The following is a 15,712-nucleotide window of genomic DNA, read 5'->3' as shown; positions in this document are numbered from 1 at the left end:
CCTACATGTGACTCATCTCCCATAATATGTGCTGGTCCTTAATGACCTCAGGACAATTATGGAAGAATAGTAAATATTGCCTTGCTAGTGTCGCCAATATTCCAAGAACAATTTAGATTAATTGTTGCTATGCATCATTACTTGTATGCTCATGAAATTGTTACAATAGGATAATCAGCAAGACAATTCTATACCACAGCATAGTATTGGATACAATTCAGGGCAGAAAGCTCAAGAAAAAAAGGCTCTTCTCTCTGAATTTCATAAATAGCTTCAGTAGAGCTAAACTTTACTCGAGCATTGAAAATATTAAATGTTGAAAATTAAAAGATCTTACCAGTTTATAACAATTTAAGTAGCTATGACGAACAAGTCAACAACTCACCTGTAGTGCTCGCTGTTCTCGACTAAGCTGGCTAGAGTCAGCATAGAGTTCTGTTGTGACACACTTAAATTTATCTCCCACATACCCAGCTGAGTTTGCAATTCGTTTTGTTAGGTTAGACTTTTTCGGCTTCATAAATTTAGCAGCTGCTATGTCCAAGTCATCAGTTCTGTCTTTGGTATCACTGTGATTCAATTGAGCCAAAAACTGCTCAGTTTCAGCACCAAATTCCTTATCGGTATTCGTATTGCCTGAAGATGTGGCAACACTAGCAACCATGCGACCACACTGCGATAGGTCAGCGATCAACTGAAGTGTTGCACTCTCTTTACTTTGGCAGTCTGAAATAAATGTCTTGTTTAAGTTCTGATTTGGTAAACACTGGCCCTGTGATGAGCTACAAATCTCTGCTGCCTTTTGGCCATCCTTGTCTTTTTGGACACTGTCTTGTATGGCAATGGCTTCCACAGGGTCAACTGTTTTCTCACTGATTTCCTTCGCAGAATATTGTTTATTGTTCCCTTCTAGCAGGATGCTCTTTTTAGATGCTTTTGCTTCACTTTTTCCCCATTGATCATTGTGTTCCATGATTAAATGCTTGTCCTTATTTTCTTTGGCAAATGTTTTGCCATGATTCTTTGGATTATTACATAAGAGCTCAGCTCCTGCTGAAACATGTAGCTGAGTTGCATTTAACTTTTGTGAAATCTCTGATGGTCTCTCTTTGTTAACTGGCTCTTCACTGCATCGAAGTCGATCATGCGATCTGGATCGCCGCTGTGCTCCATCACTCCTTTTCTCTTCTTGAGAAGTGTGTGGTGAAATTATAGGGCTGATTAAATGTTGAGTGTTGTGAAACACAGTGTATTCACCTCTGCATGTTGGCAAGCTGCTATAAGAAAGTCTGTGCTTTGGTGTCAAGTTTCCTGCATATAAACTGCCATTAGGCAATAAGGCAGGATGGGAAAATACAAGTCCTTTATCAGGTAAGGGAAGGTGGCCAATTGGGATTCCTTCTGGTGTAGAGTAGGTGAAATATCTGTTTGGGTATGGTAAAGGTGGAGATAGAAATGTTTCATTTGGAGTTAGAAATATTGAACTGGATGAATGACCACTCTCAGTTGCATGTGACACAAAATCCTGACAGCCACCTTTGGTCCCTTTAGTGGATTGCTTACTGGGTACTGGAGAGGACTGCCCTGTTTGGTGAATGACCGATGTTTTATTTGAGGAGTTATTCCTATGGGTCTTCTCAGAGTGGCCCCATTCAGTATTAACATTAGGTGATGGTGAAGCAGAGGCAGGTCGGCCCAATCCCGAGACTGAACATGGAATATGATTTACAGAACCATTGGAACTCCCAATCCTAGGGCATGAGGAACTTCTCTGATGGGGAATTATACGCTCTAGTGTTTTATTGCTCACCAATATACTACTGGTTTGATGATCTCCAGGAGAACTAGTACCAGGAATGGCCCAGGTTGAGTGCAATTTGTTGATAATAGCAGGTCTTTCAATAGGGAGATCATTATGTGCTGAAGTTGAAAAACCTTCAGAATGAGTTTCCCTGCTAGACAACGAGGAGTTGGTTCGCCATTTGCCAGGTGCTAACACTGGCACCGCCTTATCAGTACTCTCAGTCTTTGAAACCTGATCACTTGATGTCTCACCACAGCCTACTTTAGAAGACAGATCTAGAGGCTTCTCATTGCAGTCTTTGGTGGGTGTTTGTGTTTCTTGCTGTGATGGAGACTTAGTAGTTTTTTGTTCAGCCTGCGAGTTCCGTGAATGTGTTACTGTTTGTTGGAAATTTTCACCTGATTCTGGTGGTTTTGAATTTTTGCTATTCGTTGATCGTGCTGGAGAAGTAAATTCACTACTTAGGCTTAAATAACCATGGGAAAGTGGCATTGAGGGAGAAGGACCAGATATCCTGGCGAGACGTTTCTGAAATTCTGAAGAGCTCTCTACGATCTGTGATGAGGACAAATGAAGACGGGAAGGTGGTTTGGGAGATTGCAACAATGAAGCAGGGTCTGTAGAAATGTTACTAGCATTTGACTTTTCATTAGCCGTAACCCTTGTTTTTTTGCTACTAGGGATCTGATGTGTCAAAATGTGTGGATCAACTTGCAATCTAGGATTACCTGTCATTATTCCTGATAGACATTTATCAGGACAATGAACCATAGAAGACATTATAGGTGATGTTGCAGCCGGTGTAATCCTTAGTGGAGAAGGAAGAGATGAAGGTATATGAGGCAAACCATAGTGTGGAGGTGGTATGTACAAGAAGCGGTCACTATGACTACAGACAGGTGAATAGGAGATGTGTTGTGGTAAGCCATAAGAATTCTGTGAAGGTATCAAACATGTTTTATACATATTCATTGGGTACTTGCTTGGCGAGTCCACAAATGGATACATCCCTGGTGCTGGGCTCTCCATATATGGGCTAACCCATGGAAGTCGCAAGTAACTAGAACCTGTTCCATTTACTGGAGTTTGTTTACCAGCCGAGGATCCTTCTAAGCCCAATGGCTCACCTCTCGCACCAGCAGCATTTTGTAGTCCAGTTGGTGATTTGTACAGTGTGCTAAAGCTTTCATGAGGCTTTGTGCAAGCACTGCCATTTTCTAGGGTTTCTGAAGGATGTGATTTATAATTCAAATCAGGTATTCTGTCAGTCATAAATCCCAGGCTGGTCATAGCAACTGCAGCCTCTTGTTCCTTTTCATTTCTAAGTCCACGTGCAGCAGGATACATAATACCATTGTGGCTTCTTAGGTCTTCTTGCATGATTCCACCGGCAGCTCTAAGACGATCAATTTGTCTCACCGAGGCTGTGTCCACCTAGACAGAATTACAAAAAGATTAATTAAATACATTCTACTTATATAGTTTGTGCTTTTTTCAATTTGGGTTTGTTTTAGGTCTTAGTTAGAGTTCCTATTTTAATAAATTGATAAAATCCATTATACGTTAGCATGCAAGATTAAAAAAAAACTAGGATGGGCAAGTAAAACAGTCATACAATAACATAGCAAACATTTACATCATGCACCTGAGCTCTTAGTGGACTATGTTACTACAGTATTACTATTTCTGAAGGAAAAATAGAGCAATTGGTCGGGTGACCACAAACTAATTTGCTGTGCATAAAAGATCAACATTTGCAAGCTGTGACACTGCTCTCTTGTATCTCTCTGTGATGCTATTGCTCCCAACAAATCAAGACTGACTCCCAACCATGCTGCCTTTTCTGTTAGTACTTCACATTTGCTATCTCAAGTTAATGGGGTACCTGATACATAACCATCCAAATGTTTTATCCATCATGGGCTGGATCATATCAAGCTTTAATTGCTTTGGTCTTTTCAGTCAAAAACAATTTGCGACTTCCAGTTCATTCTGGAGGGCAATGCCAGTCCCAAGACTCAAGTGCAAAACACTACAGATTTCATCTCTTAAGATTGAGACTAAGCATGTAACAGTTTATACCACGTCCTCTCTCCCTCTGCTTTCTAACTTTCCCATAATCCATAGATTGTCCCATTCATTCTACTCCTAAACTGTTGCCATCTTGTGATATCTCCACCATGCCATCTCCCAGCTCATCGGGATCCATTAGATCCTGCTCCCCTGTCCTCCTCCTTGGTCAACTCCAGATCACTCAGCTTCCCCTCCTGATCCCATTCTCTTCCCAGCTACTGTCATTACCCAGTCCTCAAATAACCCATCCACAACACATCCCTCCTCTCAATTGGCATCACATCATTAACTTCCCTCCTTCTCCAAGATTCTCAAACATGTCAAGACTCCCAACATTCCCTATTCAAACCCCCCCAGTTTGGTTTCCTTCTTAGTGTTAGTGAGGCCACACCTGGAGTATTGTGTTCAGTTTTGGTCTCCTTACTTGAGAAAGGATGTACTGGCACTGGAGGGTGTGCAGAGGAGATTCACTAGGTTAATCCCAGAGTTGAAGGGGTTGGATTACGAGGAGAGGTTGAGTAGACTGGGACTACTCGTTGGAATTTAGAAGGATGAGGGGGGATTTTATAGAAACATATAAGATTATGAAGGGAATAGATAGGATAGATGCGGACAGGTTGTTTCCACTGGCGGGTGAAAGCAGAACTAGGGGGCATAGCCTCAAAATAAGGGGAAGTAGATTTAGGACTGAGTTTAGGAGGTACCTCTTCACCCAAAGGGTTGTGAATCTATGGAATTCCTTGCCCAGTGAAGCAGTAGAGGCTCCTTCATTAAATGTTTTTAAGATAAAGATAGATAGTTTTTTTGAAGAATAAAGGGATTAAGGGTTATGGTGTTCGGGCCGGAAAGTGGAGCTGAGTCCACAAAAGATCAGCCATGATCTCATTGAATGGTGGAGCAGGCTCGAGGGGCCAGATGGCCTACTCCTGCTCGTAGTTCTTATGTTCTTACTGCAGCAAAACAATGCAAATCAAAATCACAAATACTCTGTGAGACCTGTGCAATGTCCTTCTTTGTCCTCCTCAGCCATCCTACAGTATTTAACATGATTTACCACACCACCTTCCTCCATTGTGCAGTCCACTTCTATCTATCTGAATGCAATCAACACATTTCCAGCAATGTTTTTTATTCTCTTACATGCACCTTCGCATACAGTTTCTCACAAGGATTTTTCATAGACATCCCCGTCACTTATTTGTTGCCAAGTAACACCATATACATGTATGGGGTTCGGGGGGGAGGGACAACGGGGAAGAGGGAGGAACCATAGACCGATCCAAAGGGCAACAAAATGCACATAGGGTCAGTTAAACGAAAGACAAACTAAACCTCTCTGTATAATAAAGGAAATTAGCGCAGGCCAGAAATATGTGATGTGTATATATGCAACTGTTTATAAATATGGGAAATGCCAACAAAAAGATTTAAAAAAATATATATATCTATATATATATATATATACACACACACACACGTGTATGGGGTTAACTTCCTTTTTATGCTTTTCGAAACCCAGGTCTACCTCTGCTCTATTTCTTTTGACTCTAAGATCACCCCCAAATGTTTGCCATTCAGTTCAGCTCAGCTGAGTATCGCGAAGACTGAAGTTATCCCTTTCAGCACCCAGTCCAAACGTTACGCCTTTGTCACTAAGTTCACCCCCTCTCTCTGCCTATTCACGTAGACTAAACCAGGCTATATAAAAGCTCAGTTCCTGTTTGATCCTGGTCTAGACGTCAAATAATATTTCATCCATCGCCAAGACTAGTTATTTCCATCTCTCTAGTATCCTGTTCTGAATTAACTACAATTTGTCCAATGTTTATAAACTGTGTTAAGTCCTGCTCATCCGTCATTTCATCTTTGCTCACCTACTTTGGTTTCATCATCCCAATGCATTCATTTTTAAATCATTATCCTCATTTACAAATTTCTCCATTGCCTCACTAGATTTGATTTGCAACCTCCTTCAACCCTATACTTTTCCCCACACGTTTTGCACCATCTTCTGTCACCCTAGTCGTCAAATCCTTTAGCTGCCACAGTCACGCTCTTTAGAACATTCCGTAAACCATTCCACTTCTTCGCTCACTTTCAAAAGCCAAGCATTTGCACATTTTCCCTCATGTTTCCCATCATGATTAACTATCCATTCCCCAATCTATCTTTTCTGATGCATTTTAGGATTCTTAAAAAACTGGAAACATTCAATGGCTTGGATTTTGCCATTGTAATGATGGTAAACTGTTAGTCTTTGCAATCAATACTCTTCTGAAAATGACAGCAATTTCAGGAGTCCATGCATTGACAGTTAAACACAGAAATCCAGAAGTTGCTGTCAGTGATTCTACACTTCACCAAAGGGTGCACTGTTGAAGTTTCCCAGGCTGAAATTAATTAGAAATCACCAAATTGATGAAAACGTGTACTTTTATCCTGTAAGTCTCTTTTTTTTTTTTAAACTGTAAAAATGTCACCTTATTGATTGTGGTGTAAGTGGATCTTTAACAGTGCACTAAGGTCATAAGTTATCTTCTCAAGAGCAATTAGAGGATCATAGATCATAGAATTTACAGTGCAGAAGGAGGCCAGTCGGCCCATCGAGTCTGCACCAGCCCTTGGAAAGAGCACCCTAACTAAGCCCACACCTCCACCCTCTCCCCGTAACCCAGTAACCACCACCCAAACCTTTTGGACATTAAGGGCAATTTAGCTTGGCAAATCCACCTAACCTGCACATCTTTGGACTGTGGGAGGAAACCGGAGCACCCGGGAGGAAACCCACGCAAACACGGGGAGAATGTGCAGACACCGCACAGACAGTGACCTAAGCCGGGAATCGAACCTGGGACCCTGGAGCTATGAAGCAACTGTGCTAGTCACTGTGCTACCGTGCTGCCCATGGTATGGATGGACAATAAATGTTAGCTTTGCCAACAATATGCACATTAAATGAACAAATAAAAAATATTCTGAACAGCCACAAATTTCTCTAACATTTTTATAATATTTTTTGAAGTTTGATATTTCAGCTTCCAGCTTAATCTCACATCAGCCAATCAATGATTTTGCCCTCTTTAAATTATTCAATTTAAAGTTTTTAAAAATCAGTGCTTTTTACTTCCTGGTTTGTTGTTTGAGGGGCTACGTCAGTATGACTGGATGTTTACCCTGCTAGATGTTTCTGGAGATCCCTTTGACTCAAACTGACATTGGGAAAGAGGAAACCCACACAACAGAGATCGCTAAATTTTTGTGGGTAGTGGTCTTCGAGGTTAGTGGCAAGCATCATTAGATCATTATCAATTCCAATTTTGCTATTGTCTATATAGTAAAAATGCATCCATCTCCTGTATGGTTTTCAAATTTATAAGATCTGTGGAAATGAACCAACCAATTAATTGGTTATTCACACTTGTTAACCCAGTAAAGCATTGATTAAGTGGTTCAACTGGTGGCATTTCTAACCCAGCTGCGGAGTGCAAAATATCTGACAGCAAAGTAACAACTTAGAACCTGCAAAGCTCATTTCACGGGGTAGGACAGGAATTTCAAACCAGGAACAGTAAAGATTATCCAGAGACCTGTAGTAACGATGCAGAGAAGCAAATCTCAGAGATTTGGACTAGAATTCAATTCTTTAAAAAGTTAAATAAATCTAGAATTTTAAAAAAAACCTGTAACCTGTAAAAGAAAATGATCCTAAAAATGTCAGGTTGTCACAAAAATCAAACTGATTCACAAGTGTTTGTTAGTAAAGGAAACATCCTGATCCTGGTTCATATGGGCCATTGTGTTTGTGATGGTTCTTTGAAAGATCTATCCCATGTCTCACTTACCTGCCCATTCCTTCGGAGAGTAATTTTCCATGAAGTATTTATCCAATTCCCTTCAGAAAATTATTAAATCTACTTCCGCTACTTTATTAGTGTCACAAGTAGGCTTCCATTAACACTGCAATGAAGTTACTGTGAAAATCCCCTCGTCGCCACACTCCGGTACCTGTTCAGGTACACTGAGGGGGAATTCAGATTGTCCAATTCACCTAACAAGCACGTCTTTCGGGACTTTGTGGGAGGAAACCGCAGCACCCGGAGGAAACCCACGCAAACATGAGAAGAATGTGCAGACTCTGCACAGACAGTGACTTAAGCTGGGAATGTAACCCTGGTCCCTGGCGCTGTGAAGCAACAGTGCTAACCACTGTGCTGCTGTGCCGCCCATAAAGTCTTTATAAGGTCATGGATCCTGTATGATTTAAGGGGCCTCTGGGAAGTTGGAGAGGTGATAGATGGGGATCCTGGGAGGGAGGGGTGCTGTAAGGGGGCTTGGGCCTGAAGATGGGGGACCCCCAGGGTCCCCATAGTTGGGTGTCCTCACTTGGAGAGTGTTGGGTAGTGTCCATGTGTGTGGGGGGTGACATTGCACAAGTGTGGGTTAAACCGGTGCGAAACTACCCGGGGCCCAAAAAAGTGACTGTGGTGGGGAACTCACCAGCAGAGCCGCCGGGCAACTCCCTGAAAACCCACACTGGGAGAATCGCGCCCATAGTGACTAAATAATTAATCTTCCTTTATCAACAAATGCTGATGTATTCTACGTATTGCTCCATAAATTAGCTCCGAACAAAACCTTAGCTAACAATCAATAAGCCAAGATTTGTTTTGTGGAAATGTGGCTCCTGACATCATAAGACATTTAAAGCTGAACTATCATAAAGCCAGCAGATGCACTGCCTGTGCGCTAGGGTGACAGTACAAGGGTGCCAAAGTGTCAGGGTAGCACTGCCAAGGGCCAGGGGGCCAGGGGGGCCATGCCCTTAAAATGAGGGCGGAGGGAGGGGCTTGAAGGGTTGAATGAGTGCAGGGCAGGTAAGTAGGGGCCTCTGGGAAGTTGGCGGGGTGATGGGTGGGGATCCTGGAAGGGAGGGGGTGCTGTAAGGGGGCTTACAAACTTACAAATCTTTGATTTTGAGTAGTGAAGATTAAAAATGAAAAGACCTGAAAGTCAATGGGGAGGCGGTGGCACAGTCATATTGTCACTGGACTAACAAAGCAGAAACCCAGGGTAATGCTCTGCGGATCCAGGTTCAAATCCCACCACTACAGATGATGAAATTTGAATTCAATAAAAATCTGGACTTAAATTTCTAATGATGACCATGAAACCATTGTCGATTGTTATAAAAACCCATCTGGTTCACTAATGCCCTTAGGGAAGGACATCTGGTGTCCTTACCTGCTCTGGCCTACATGCGACTCCAGACCCACAGCAATGTGGTTGACTCTTAACTCCCCCTCAATGGGAATTAGGGATGGGCAATAAATGCTGACCCAGACAGCGATGCCCATGTCCCATGAATGAATAAAGGAAAAAATTCTCGACATTAAAAGACTAAATGGTACCAAATCCTAACATTTTTGCTGTGATCAGATAAAGCGTTTCAGAAGTTTAAGAACGTGGTAAAAAAAAAACTTTATTCTAAGTATTTTAGTAATTAATTTTATTTTTCATTTTTGTTCCTAGTAGCCAAATAGTTGAGCCTGAAAATATATTTTAATCTTCATAGAAACATGTAGTGAAGAATAATACATAACTTCAAATTGTAAATTTGTTCCAGTAAATTTAATGTTTGAAACTACTTCTTAGCTCACCCTATCAATTTTATCAAATTTTAACAGAGGCATTACCCTACTAGTAAGTAAGTTAACTCTTCCATTAAACTAGTAGAGATATGTGACAAGTGTATTAAATGTGATGCCACCACTCAAATCATTTTGAGGAATAAACTTTTCATAATGCCGATCACATGCTGCCTATAAGCAAAAATGAATACGGTTGTTCTATAAATCTCCTTTGGAATGGAACTAAACAAGTAATTCTTAGTTTAAATTGTTGATTCAAATTTGATTACAATAGCCTTGTTATTACATGGGGGTTTAAACAGGAAAATGCAATGAGAATAAGATTGTGTTCACTATCAGGAAGTCGATAAGTTATAGCTTACCACACCCAAGTTGTGGGCCATGTGATTGTCTTCCCTGATCCCAAACCGCTTCATGTTTTTCTGTGTTTCACCATCGCTTACAGAAACTTTCCTGCTGCGAAACAAACTCAAGTTAACAGTGTTTTATATCTTATTCTGTACATTATCTGTTTAATTGAATATTACATTTCATAACTGTTGGTTACTTTTAAAATAAACTTTTAAAATAAACACAGTCTGACATATCTATTACCACTTTTCCAAGGTGAATCTTTTTAAAAATAAATTTAGAGTACTCAATTATTTTTTTCCAATTAAGGGGCAATTTAGCATGGCCAATCCACCTACCCTGCACATCTTTTTTGGTCTGTGGGGGTGAGACCCACGCAGACACAAGGAGAATGTTCAAACTCCACACGGACAGTGACTCGGGGCCGGGATCGAACCCAGGTCCTCGCCACCATGAGGTGGCAGTGCTAACCAGTGAGCCACCATAATGATAATATAATAATAATCTTTATTGTCAAAAGTAGGCTTACATTCACCCTGCAATGAAGTTACTGTGAAAAGTCCCTCATCGCCACATTCTGGCGCCTGTTCTGGTACACAGAGAGAGAATTCAGAATGTCCAAATTACCTAACAGCACGTCTTTCTGGACTTGTGGGAGGAAACCGGAGCACCCGGAGGAAACCCACGTAGACACAGGGAGAATGTGCAAACTCCACACAGACAGTGACCCAAGCCGGGAATCGAACCTGGGACCATGACGTTGTGAAGCATCAGTGCTAACCACTGTGATACCGGACCACCCACTTCCGAGGTGAATCTTTTAAAAAATAAATTTAGAGTACCCAATTAATTTTTACCAATTAAGGGGCAATTTAGCGTGGCCAATCCACCTACCCTGCACATCTTTGGGTTGTGGGGTGAAACCCACGCAAATATGGGGAGAATGTGCAAACTCCACATGGACAGTGACCCAGAGCCGGGATCGAACCTGGGACCTCGGCGTCCTGAGGCAGCAGTGCTATCTGCTGTACCACCGTGCTGCCCTCCAAGGTGAATCTTAACCTGCACGAACACTATCTAAATTCATTGATCAAATCGTATAGGGATTTTAAAATAATCTTAGGAGAAATGAAAATGAAATGAAAATCGCTTATTGTCACAAGTAGGCTTCAATGAAGTTACTGTGAAAAGCCCCTAGTCGCCACATTCCGGCGCCTGTTCGGGGAGGCGGGTACGGGAATTGAACCGTGCTGTTGGCCTGCCTTGGTCTGCTTTAAAAGCCAGCTATTTAGCCCAGTGTGCTAAACCAGCCCCTGAGAGAGGATACCAACAGCATTTTCCCCCTCCACTAATTATTTTTCCAGTGGGGTGCAAAGCATGTAGTTTCACTCTTCCTAGTATTTGAATACTTATAAGGTTTTCCACATTATTTCTAAATAGTTACATTTTTTTCATGCAAACAGGCAATCATCCAATGAGGGGAAAGCCACCTGGGATACTGTGCCTTTATAAAATAACCTAAACCCTTTGGGGTCAGACCAACTTCTCCTTTCTATTTTACTCAGAAAACTTCCTCGGTGTTCTCCTAATTGGCCACTTTAACTTCGGCATAGACGACCGTAAGTTCTATTTTGTGTGGTTTCTGCGCTTGATCTGGGTCATATAGTCAGTTCATTTTTTCTGCAGGAAGCAGGTTTGAGGCAAGTAACAGCAGGAACATAAGATGGTGACAGAAAAGAGAAGTAACAGGGAGGTCAGAAAGAGCAACGGAAGGCTAGGTTTAGCGAGAGCTTACTACTGAAGGTAGTATTTCAAAGAATAAGGTCATATCTGGGGTAACTAAACTAATAGGATTCCTCATATATTCAACTTCAAATTACAGCATAAATAAAGAGTACAAACATTTGTTTGAATTTTGAGGCCCAATCCCTTCAGCTAGAAACAAAACAATCCAAAAGGTGGTTATCATCTTATTTTGCCAAGATAGTAACACTCAGAAAAAGCACACTTACTGCCCCCCGCCACCGACAACTCAATACTCCTCTTCGATAAACAGCTTCCACCACAAGGTGAACCCCTCCTCCACCCCTTGAATGGCGACCTTAATTTTTCCCAAATGCAAGAACTCTGCCAAATCACTCCCTCACACCCTCGCCTTTGACAGCTCGGAGTCCCGCCAATGCAGTAAAATCCATCTACGGGCTATCAGGGAGGTCTCTCTCCCCACCTGTATCCCAGATCCTCAGAAACTCCAAATATCGCCACCTCTGGATTCGGGGCTACCTCAATCCCCAAAATCTTTGATATTACATCCGAAGGTTCCTTCCAAAACTCCCTCAACCTCGGACTTGTCCAAAATATATGCACATGGTTCGCCGGGCCCCCCGCACACATCTATCTTCCACCCCCAAGAAGAACCAACTCATCCTAGACACAGACATGTAGACTTAATGCACCACCTTAAACTGGATAAGACAGTCTAGCAGATGACAAGGGTGTATTCACCCTCCACAGAGCTTCCCTCTAAACTCCGGCCCCCAATGCCTCCCCCAATATGTCCTCCCACTTGTACCTGACCTCCTCCATGGGACCACGCTCCTTCTTCATCAGCTCGCCACATATGTCCGCAACCCTGCCTTCCCCAATTTCATTCTCGGACAGAAGTTTATCATGTAGCACTGGGGGCGGCAACACCGGAAAGGATGGCATCTCCTTCCTAATAAAGTAACCTGCAAATACCTGAACCTAGTCCCCTTTGGTAACTGGTACGTCTCCTCATGTTCTTCCTGGTATGCAAACTTTTCCCATACGAACTCCTGAATTCCACCTTCACCCCCTCCACCAACCGCGCCAAGATCAGTTTGTGCAGCTGGGCTCAACTCCATGCCACTTGTATCCCAAGGTAGCGAAAGCTCGTCCCCACCAACCAAAGCAGCAATTCCCCCAGCCTCCTCCCCTGTCCCACGCATTAATTGGGAACACCTTGCTTTTCCCATATTCAGCTAGCTCCCCGAAAAGCTGCCAAACTCACCCAGAATCCCCATGATCCTATCGAAGCTCCCAACCATGTCCAAAATATACAACAGAAGGTCATCTGCGTACAAAGAAACTCAGTGCTCGCCCCCTCCCCCTCAATCCCTCTCCACCCCCTAAGCAGCACTGCCAATGGCTGTATCACCAGAGCAAAGAGCAGTGGGGAGAGCAGGCACCCCTGCCTCGTTTCCGGTGTAACCCAAACTAATCTGAACTAACCTTGTTTGACTGAACTCTCGCCTTAGGCGCCTTGCACAGCAGCCAAAGCCAATCCACAAACCCCTGCCCAAACCCGAACCGACCCATCACCTCCAACAGATACGCCCATTCAATCTGATCGAACATCTTCTCCGCGTCCATTGCCACCACCACTTCAACTTCTCGGCCTTCCGAGAGCATCATAATAACAATAGGCAGCTGCCATACATTTGCTGATGGCTGCTGCCCCTTATATAACCCCATCTGGACCTCTCCTATCACCCCAGGCATGCAATCCTCTATCCGCAAAGCCAGAACCTTCACCAAAAACTTTGCATCTTCATTTAACAGAGATCCGGCGGTATGATCCAGCCCAGGGGCTTTCCCCGCCTGCATCGCCCCCACGCAATCCATTACCTCCCTCAGCCCAATCCGGGCCCCCAATCCCTGCACCTTTCCTCCTCAACCCTTGGGAACACCAACCTGTCCAAAAACCGTCTCATCCCTTCATCCCCCACCAGAGGCTCCGAGTTATACAACCTCCAATAGAAGGCTTCAAAACCCCCATTCACCCACTTTGGCTCCGATACTGTCGTGTTGGGTGTTCTGGTTCACAAACAAGCCAACCATGCTGGAAGTGGTGTAACGCTATTTTATTAACTGTTCAACTATGCTAACATACTGTAATCGTGGGTAAAAGCAATACCAGCTTAACTGTGGACCCTTTCCTATCACTAGCTTTGGTGAGGCACTCAGCACATGGTGAAAGTCTGTGATGCAGGCTGTGAGCTCTGTGCTCTGAGCTGGCTGCTGCTAGAATGAGCGGGAACTCTCCTGTCCCCTGTCTTTGTAGTGCTTGTGCTCTCACTGGTGATTGGCTGCGGTGTTATGTATGCTGGTTGGTCCCACTGCATGTCCATCAGTGTGTGTATGTGATTGCACAATAATGTGCTGATGTATATTATGACATCCCCCTTTTTTACAAAGAACATGTGCCTATGTGAGAATAAATATCGTGTAATGAGTGTATCTGACCATGTGTGTGCAGTATTTACATAACTATGGAAATGAGGCTAGTCTATATACACGGGAAGGTGCCTGGTGCAGAGAAAAGAAAAACAAGGTGTTACACCAATAACAAAACTAATAACGAATGCTATAAACAAACTAGTGAAATGCTGAAACAGGATGAAAGAACAAAGCATTGAGTCCAACATTGTAAGGCTCATAAATCAAGTCTCTGAGGTGGGTGATGTATTTGGGTTGACCGCCTCAAGGGTGGGTCAGGAGCCACCGGCTGAGGATCGGGCTGGGCCACGGCCAAGTGAGGAGGATTCAGAGTATCCGGAAGCTCTACAAAGTCCAGGTCGGGGACAACAGGAGGGCGTGGCACCAGTGGAGGATCGCGTAGCGAGCGTGGAACCAGACGAAGGGCACGCCGATTGCGGCGGCGAATGGAGCCATCAGGCAGAGGAACCAGGAATGAGCGGGCAGCCACCAGCCGAAGAACCACAGCAGTCGCAGACCAGCCACCCTCCGGAAGATGGATTTGGACGTTGTCACCTGGCGCCAGAGCAGGAAGATCAGTCGCTCAAGCGTCATGCGCCGCCTTGTGCTGCGCGCGAGACTGTTGCATCCGCTGAAGGACTGGAGCATGGTCGAGGTCTGGGACGTGAATGGACGGTACAGTGGTGCTGAGGGTGCAACCCATCAGCAGCTGGGCTGGTGACAGGCCCGTGGACAGTGGAACCAAGCGATAGGCCAGTAAGGCGAGGCAGAGGTCGGATCCTGCATCAGCAGCCTTGCAGAAGAGCCTCTTTACGATGTGGACGCCCTTTTCTGCTTTGCCATTTGACTGGGGGTGCAGGGGACTGGACGTCACATGTACAAAGTTGTACCTGCTGGCGAAGTTAGACCATTCCTGGCTCGTGAAGCAGGGGCCATTGTCCGACATCACAGTGAGTGGGATGCCGTGACGAGCAAAGGTCTCTTTGCAGGCACGGATAACAGCCGATGATGTGATGTCATGCAGGCGTACAACCTCGGCATAGCTGGAAAAATAATGAACCATGAGAACATAGTCCCTGCCGAGCGCATGGGACAGGTCCACGCCTACTTTAGACCAAGGGGACGTGACCCAACTCATGGGGCTGAAGCGTCTCCCGTGGTTGGGCCGGCTGGAACCGCTGACCGGTGGGGCAATTGAGCACAGTGTTGGCAATGTCCTCATTTATGCCAGGCCAGTAGACAGCCTCTCGGGCCCTCCATCGGCACTTCTCTACGCCGAGATGGCCCTCGTGCAGCTGCACTAAAACCAGGTGATGCATGCTGTGTGGGATCACAATGCGGTCCAGCTTCAGGAGGACGCCATCAACGACTGCCAGATCATCTCGAATATTATAGAACTGCGGGCATTGTCCCTTGAGCCATCCGTCACTCATGTGGCGCATCACACGTTGTAGCAGGGGGTCAGCCGCAGTCTCACGGCGAATGTGGGTTAGGCGTTCATCCGTGGCCGGCAGATTGGCGGCCGTAAAGGCCACATGGGCGTCGACTTGGCAAACGAACCCCTCTGGGTCGGACGGAGTGATGACTGCCCTGGACA

The 15,712-nt window shown here is 44.3% G+C and overlaps 1 protein-coding gene across 11 annotated transcripts in view; it reads right to left on the bottom strand.

Annotated features, from left to right (window-relative positions):
* bcor (BCL6 corepressor) overlaps positions 1 to 15,712 on the bottom strand; it is a 471,432-nt gene that overhangs the window by 64,757 nt on the left and 390,963 nt on the right. For 9 of the 11 annotated variants that reach the window (XM_072513870.1, XM_072513868.1, XM_072513871.1 and 6 more), the window contains 2 exons: positions 9,888 to 9,981; positions 386 to 3,238 (listed from right to left, as the gene is read on the bottom strand). In XM_072513870.1, the coding sequence (XP_072369971.1) occupies positions 386 to 3,238; positions 9,888 to 9,981 (2,947 nt within the window). The remainder of the gene's footprint in view (positions 1 to 385; positions 3,239 to 9,887; positions 9,982 to 15,712) is intronic. The other 2 variants (XM_072513869.1, XM_072513873.1) reach the window with 1 other exon arrangement.

The sequence above is a fragment of the Scyliorhinus torazame genome, chromosome 8, assembly GCF_047496885.1.
Source record: "Scyliorhinus torazame isolate Kashiwa2021f chromosome 8, sScyTor2.1, whole genome shotgun sequence".
Lineage (NCBI taxonomy): Eukaryota > Metazoa > Chordata > Chondrichthyes > Carcharhiniformes > Scyliorhinidae > Scyliorhinus > Scyliorhinus torazame.
Note: the sequence above shows the minus strand (reverse complement) of the source record. Positions and strands in the feature narration are given on the sequence as shown.